General features: G+C 31.1%; 2 protein-coding genes across 2 annotated transcripts in view; one reads left to right on the top strand and one right to left on the bottom strand.

The window, feature by feature from the left end:
* Window positions 1-4,156, top strand: part of LOC106467933 (putative peptidyl-tRNA hydrolase PTRHD1) — a 19,465-nt gene extending 15,309 nt beyond the window's left edge. The window contains exon 3 of the mRNA XM_013928317.2: window positions 4,076-4,156. Within this exon, the coding sequence (XP_013783771.2) occupies window positions 4,076-4,112 (37 nt within the window). The 3' untranslated portion in view covers window positions 4,113-4,156. The remainder of the gene's footprint in view (window positions 1-4,075) is intronic.
* Window positions 2,431-7,734, bottom strand: part of LOC106467930 (serine/threonine-protein kinase 3-like) — a 59,832-nt gene continuing 54,528 nt past the window's right edge. The window contains exons 10-11 of the mRNA XM_013928315.2: window positions 4,984-5,282; window positions 2,431-4,416 (exon numbers count right to left, since the gene is read on the bottom strand). Of these exons, the coding sequence (XP_013783769.1) occupies window positions 4,258-4,416; window positions 4,984-5,282 (458 nt within the window). The 3' untranslated portion in view covers window positions 2,431-4,257. The remainder of the gene's footprint in view (window positions 4,417-4,983; window positions 5,283-7,734) is intronic.

Below are 7,734 nucleotides of genomic sequence, written 5' to 3' on the forward strand. Positions count from 1 at the left end.
ACATCTGGATCTATTAACTTGGTCATTAGATCCGTCCCAGTGTAATGCCTAGTTTAATAGTTTGTATAGGTCTAATTATGCCTATAATATAGGCTACAATTTGTATGATGATGGACCTAGGGTCTAGAAATAAAGTTATAACTGGAATTAGACCTAAAGTCTAGTACATTAGTTGGTGTAAGACATGATTTACAATCAGCCAATACAATTACAAACCACTACATTAGACCTATAATGTTTACTAGATCTAGATCTTGCCTGTTGCATATATTGCCAATCTTGCACACCAGTTAATATGTTACAAGAATCTTGTATTTTCTTTTTGTTGAACATACACTTACATGTACATTGTACTCTAGGACTTGTATTTGATTTACAAATGAATGATGAAATAGTGTAATTTACTTCTGTATGTCAATTCGGTCTCACTGTATTTCAGTGGGCGGCTTTTAAAAGTTAAAACTGCAAGTGTAATACACACAAATAATGTAACACTGTCATATTTACTTAACGTAGGGCAGTTCTGCTACATCCTAGTTGAGGGCATAATTATTAATTAATAGGTATTATAGGCCAGAGGAAATTTTGTGCCCCTTCACACCTGCGCCTGGGGCCAACTGCCCCCCTCTTGCTATGCCACTGGTGCTTGGTTGTATCTAATATTAAATATTTTAAGCCACATATAAATTCAAATATCAGTAACAAATTCGGTAATCAGTCCTATAACCATTAATATATTGGCATATCAGAAAATTACTGAAAAGTCATATTGATACACCTTTAATTTGTAACCTTTCTTACATTATTGAGGTCTTAATCCACTTTATAATTGAGATTATCCTTGACATTTAACTTCCCCAAACTGGCTGGTAACTCCTCAGCCCTTGGTGAAGGTAACCCTGCTTGCTCAGTACTTATTTTCCACTTCTCACTTGCTTTTCTTGCTGTGGTATCTAACAAACTGACAGAAGACTCCCCTGTAGAGACACTTTTTTTCTTGCATGTTTCTTTCATTATTTTTCTGGACTTCAACTTGTTTGCTGAAGGGTTTCTTGCTGATTTTCATCAATTTCCTGATTGCTTAGAATTTTGCTTTTGAGGCAACTATCTGAATTTTTTCTTGCTTTGCTTTCCCTTAGCCAAGCTTTCTTGACTGGATTTATAGGCACTGTGACTCAGCATCTGGAAGGGTTTGGTTATTTAGCTGTGCTGAGAATAACTTGGCATGCCATTCATCTTTCGTATGGTGACTATGAAAGACCTTTTTGCCATTGCTTCCATAATTTAGACATTGGTTACAAACAATGCAAAAACCATGTCCAGGAATGTCAATTTTCTGTAACCACTGTCCATGTGGCCTATTTAAAGAATATCTTTCTTTGCACCACTGCCAACATCATTTACTTTTTTTAGATATATCATTGAGGGCTGTGTCATCTCCAGGTTCCAAGAAAACTGGCACAACAAAAAGTCCATCACATAGTTATGCAGTCAATGACAGCATGGGTGAAAGAGGGCAATATCTGAGAATTAACAGAAATTACATTTGCCACTTCATGGCAAATTATGAAACTACAAAAAATTGTTTTACATGATTTATACGTATATCAATACATGTATACTAGAAACAGACTTCACCCAAACCTAGCTTGAATTTCAAATGCCTTTTACTCATATCAACGCACAAAACAGCTCACCTACAATGGAGTTAAGAACACATTCAAAGTACTACTGGCTGGTTCGAGAAATATTACTTTTCTACATGATTACTGCTTTACCTAAATATTCAGTTGAAGAGAAATTGGAACAAGTCCTTCCTCATATTCGTGTAGAAATAACATTTTCATATTAGAACATGACCCTTCTATAATAATAAAATGGCATGTCTGTGTGTTTGTGACTGCCCCAGCTCCAATACGAAAGAACCTAGAAACCTGAAATTTTGCACCCATACTAAAGAAAACTGTAAATATGGGTAAAAAAATCTTGGATAAAATGTGTCATCTATTTTGTTTGAAAACCTACATGCAAAACATGCTACTTATCTCTGCCATTTATCAGTATGTTTTTAAAATCTTTGTCAATCACTTATTTTATAAGGTGAGAATTACAAAATTTGTCATACTTGATGATAGGTTAGGCCAAATAATCTTTTATAAAGAAAAATGCATCATATTATTTAATACCACTCTGTAATGTCCTCATTTGAAGGTCCTTTTCTGTAATATTGTAGTAAGTTATAACCAGATTACAGGTTAAAGTGGTGTTAATTAAGTAAAATTATGAGGAAAAGTTAAAATATATTTTGCATATGAACATGTACTGGGTGTGGAAAATATGGAGTTTTGTGTGAGAAGACATGAAAAGAAAAAATTTGAAATATGTGGGTACCCTATAAAAAATGAATACAATGAAAAATTAAAACAGAAATCACCCAAAATTAAATTTTTCTTTATTTACTTGTCATATTAAGAAAATTACTGGAAAGCTGATAAGACTAACTAGATACCTGGAACAAGAACCAGAGGCACTTTTATCTCCAACTTCAGTAAGTTTACACTGTTGAATAAGACTTTTAAGTACTAAAACAAAGGGATTCATTTTGATTACACATAAACTGAGGATATTCTCAAGGGTAGCAAAGAAATATTGAGACACCTGAAAACAGATTTACAGGTTATGGCACATATTTGTAAGGAATATTATGAGAAAATGTTAAAATCATGATAATAAGATGATTTACACAACAAAATCTAAAGACTAAAATGAACAATACAACAGTATGCTTAAAATGTTTTGTTTTTAAGGAAACTACCAAAAGTAAATTTCATACTTTAAACAGCAACAAACCTCTTCTTGTTTCAAACATAAAAACATTATCCTAGTAACATTCACACGTGGTCTTGAGGTATTCCTGGCTGGCCCTTTCCAGTGAAATACAAACTGAGCAGTAAAAGCAATTTGTTTTATAGGATCAGACTAAATTAAAAACAAACAAGTAAAAGCATTAAGTATTTCACTCCCTAATTGTAAACAAGACAGTGTTAAAATAGGGAGAAATACTTCTATGTTCAGTGGATAATGTTGACTGGAAAACAATGAATCTGATTTGAAAACAAGATAAAAAACAAATAGGATTGGAGAGCATGAATTTCTACTTACAGGGTAATCTAATATACTGTATAAGAGTTATGCAGACTTTTAAACAAGAATTTACTATTATCAAAATCTGATAATTTGAAAGATACTACATATCTCTTTAAGATAAATATTTTTTATTAACATATCATGGTGACTTTGTAAGAAAATAAAGTCATGAAAGTTGCATTTCAGAAACCTAAACATTTGGTAAATAAGGGATTTCTGGAAAACGAGGTAAAACAAGAAATCTGCACGATAAGTAAATTATTGTTTGTGACCAAGTTATGATTCATACTAAAAATTGATTTGCTGTTTTACATATATCAACATCATCCACAAAACTTTACCTATCACAAGCTTTCCTTTTTTGGTTTACAATGCCTTGAGTGGAAAGAGAAGACCAATATGTCTTTTTTTTTTTAGACTGTATGACTACTATATTGCCACTAAACAAATGAGAACAGGTTTAAAATTATGTGACAGAGAACAAGTTATACATAATGTAAATTTACTGCTATAAATGCCACTTTTACAAGGTGGTGATTTTTGTTCAGATCAACAATGACACTTGAAGACCCCATATTCGATTTGAACCATGACTCACACAACATGAAAGACTAGGCTCTACAAAATGATTCCAGCAACTAACTGGTTTCTCAAATAACACGCTAAAAGTAGACAATCTCTACAGGTGGCTGACATAGTTCTTTGATATTAATAAACTTTTCATCTATTTTAAACCTTATTCTTTTACATACAAAACTTTTAAAGATAAGACTTTTTCACAAAGTAAACAATCCACGGGTAAAAGCACATTTCAAAATGTTCGAAGCAATTATTTTCAAGTAAAAAACTTTCCTAAACTTGCTCATAAAAAACTATGATATCTTTCAGTCAACATTTTTCTTTGAACAACTTTTCTCTTTCTCTCTAGAGATAGGTGTCAGCCTAGTGTGGACAACACACAATGATCCTGACACTAAGGTGTGCTGCCTACGGTCTAGGAACGACTACAGGTTTTACTTTGGCCACAAACCCTCAGTCTCCATGTAACAACAGCACCTCAGATCTTAGGCACAATAAAAGTAATTCATATGGTATCAAGTTCTTTTGCTTTCAAAAATTTTGTTGACGTTTCCTTTTGGCATCCATAGCATCTAAAATTGGTTGACGTTTAGCCTGATAACGTCGCCTTAACTCTTCTAGCTCACGTTCCATTTCTGCATCTAAGTTGGCCATTCTATGTGTTAAATCTTCATACGTAAGGTGTTTTAGCTAAGAAATATAAACAATAATCAGTACAGTTTTCATTGATAAGGTGCTTCATTTATAGAAGTATAAATAAGAAAATTAAATGTATGGAGAACAAACAATAATCAGTACAGTCTTCACTGATAAGGTGCTTCAGTTAGAAAAGTATAAACAAGAAAATTACATCCACGAAGTAAAAACAATAATTAGTACAGTCTTCATTGATATGGTGCTTCAGTTAGAGAAGTATAGACAACAAAATTACATCTATTAGGTACAAACAGTAATCAGTACAATCATCATTGATAAGATGCTTCAGTTAGAGAAGTATAAACATGAAAAGTACATGAATTAGTCTTAAAATTAAAATTGTTTTAGTTAGCCAAAAATAAATGATGAAAAAAAATTTAACTATGGCTTTCATTTTTAAAGTACTATTGCTACAAAAGTATAAACATTACAATGATATACATTTGGTCTAAATAGTCAAAATGCAATAGTTAGGAATGTATAAATAATGATAATGGTATTGTGTTTATAGTTAAGATGCTTAAACAAATATCATAATTTTATACCACAAGAATTTCTTACAAATTCAAAGTCTCCATCAACAAAGGACCTGGTGAATTTGGCAGGTTCATGGAGGGCTACTGCAGGAGCAGCATTGCTGATCTGGTTCAGTTGATGCTGAAGTTGGCTCAACTTAGGCTGGGGTGACTTCCCTAAATTCTGTTGAAAGTGGTTAGGTCTGGGTGTTCCACTTCTTGGCATGGGACTGCTATTACCTTGGGAGCGAGAAGGTTGCTGTTGCTCTCTCTCTTTCTTATCAAAGTGATCAAGGAAGAAGGGACGGTAATTTTCTTTTGTCTCTCCTGTAGCAGTGTCATGTCCTGTCCAATAAAAATAGTAACAAGTAATAAGATACTGATATTTAAAAAAAAACTAAACTCAGCTTTCTTTTGTGTGAAGAATAAGTCTAGGTACATTAGAAACGCTTGTAACACACTGGTGTCAATATATGACAGGTATTAGCAAGCTAAACCTATTTCACAAATAAACTCATTACCATAAACAAAACTATTTCACACGAAAACTTATTGTACAGCAAGCTACAAATAAACATACTTTACATACAAATTTATTACTTACTACTATAGAACAAACTAAAAATAAAGCTATTTCACATTAAAAACTTATTAGAATACAGCAAACTATAAATAAAGCTACTTCACATACAAATTTATTACTTTAGAAGAAACTACAAATAAAGCTACTTACATACAAACTTATTACTGAACAGCAAACTACAAATAAAGCTATTTCACATACAAACTTACTACTACAGAGCAAACTACAAGTCAGGTTTTGTATAGGAGCTAGGATTCTGTATAGTAGGTGTTAGTGATAAATTTCAACAATAAACCTCGCAAAATCCACTTGTTTTAAAATAATATATTTAAAACAAGTCAAATGTTTGTAAAAAAAATGTTTTACACTATTTGTTATCACAGTTGTATCCAGAGCTTTAAATAATTGTCTCTTTTTCAAAAAAGTCCACACAGGCTGGTTCAATTACTTTAGAACACCCTTTGACAAGACAAATTAGTCTCCTCTATCTCTGTTATTACAATACAAGCTCCAAAACTCAGTTTAGAAATTGCCCATTATGGCTAAACTCACAATCACGCAATCTAACTTCACTTTCACTAACTTGGTTGCCTATATATATATATATAATATATATATATATACTGCCAGACTGAAGCCTATAACATTCTACAAACTATGAGATGTTATGATGTAGCAATATTCACTTAAAGCAACGAGAAAATTTCAGAAGGTTTGAGTAATGCGACATCGATTCACAACAATTCAAGTACACAACAAATGATTCGTAAACAGTTACGTACACAAACCTGGGATATATTATCACTTCTAAAAATACTAAATTTAACACTAGCATTTTATAACTATCTAAATCATTACTCTTGTATTAAATTTAAATGAAAGTCGTGTATATCTAACACTACAAGTAAAGCTACTCCACATACAAACTTATTACTGTACAGCAAACTACAAATAAAGCTATTTCATATTAAAAACCTTGTTACTGTACAGCAAAGTAAAAATAAAGCTATTTCATATTAAAAACCTTGTTACTGTACAGCAAAGTACAAATAAAGCTATTTCATATTAAAAACCTTGTTACTGTACAGCAAAGTACAAATAAAGCTATTTCATATTAAAAACCTTGTTACTGTACAGCAAAGTACAAATAAAGCTACTTCACATACAAGCTTATTACTGTACAGCAAACTACAAATAAAGCTATTTCACATTAAAAACCTTGTTACTGTACAGCAAACTACAAATAAAGCTACTTCACATACAAGCTTATTACTGTACAGCAAACTACAAATAAAACTATTTCATATTAAAAACCTTGTTACTGTACAGCAAACTACAAATTAAACTATTTCATATTAAAAACCTTGTTACTGTACAGCAAACTACAAATAAAACTATTTCATGTTAAAAACCTTGTTACTGTACAGCAAACTACAAATAGCTATTTTACATACAAACATATTCTCATACGGTAAACTACAAATAAAGCTATTTTACATACGATCTTATTACCATAGATCAAACTACAAGTAGATATTTCACATACAAACTTGTTACTATATGGCAACTACAACTATAGCTATTTCACGTAAAAGCTTATTATTATAGGCAAACTACAATTAAGTACAAAATGTTTACAAGGCAACAATTCCCATAAACATATTAGCATCTATAAAAATAACATTTTCAGTAAATGAAAAGTGCTAATAACTTAATATTTAGAATTCAACAAATTCTGTTTTTAAAAACAAAAAAGGTAGTTTCAAATAAACTCCCAAGTGCTCTATTAACTTAGAAATATTTCCAGTATATGACTGAAGACACACATTTGAGTAACTCTCTCTAACTTGCATCAAGTGTACAGTATGTCTAACCATTCATATATTATTAGATAATTGAATGCTATGTTTTCTTTACATAATATGCTGTAAGTAAAATTTGCAGTAATTGACTTTATACTGATTTTTTGTGTTGCAAATTCAGTACACAATTTATGTCAGTGTTGATACAGTATTTATGGTTGTTTAACACAGGAATCCAAAAGTTAATGTAAGATATGATATTCTAAACCTTTTCTTTTTTTAGTACTCTCACAGTAAAGCACTATATCTACAATATATTTTTAACATAATAATGAATAGAAACAAATATTGAAAACAACATTCCAAAATATTAGCATCTAAGAAATTATATATATATATATATATATATATA

Source organism: Limulus polyphemus, unplaced genomic scaffold (genome assembly GCF_000517525.1).
Source record: "Limulus polyphemus unplaced genomic scaffold, Limulus_polyphemus-2.1.2 Scaffold2801, whole genome shotgun sequence".
Taxonomy (NCBI): domain Eukaryota; kingdom Metazoa; phylum Arthropoda; class Merostomata; order Xiphosura; family Limulidae; genus Limulus; species Limulus polyphemus.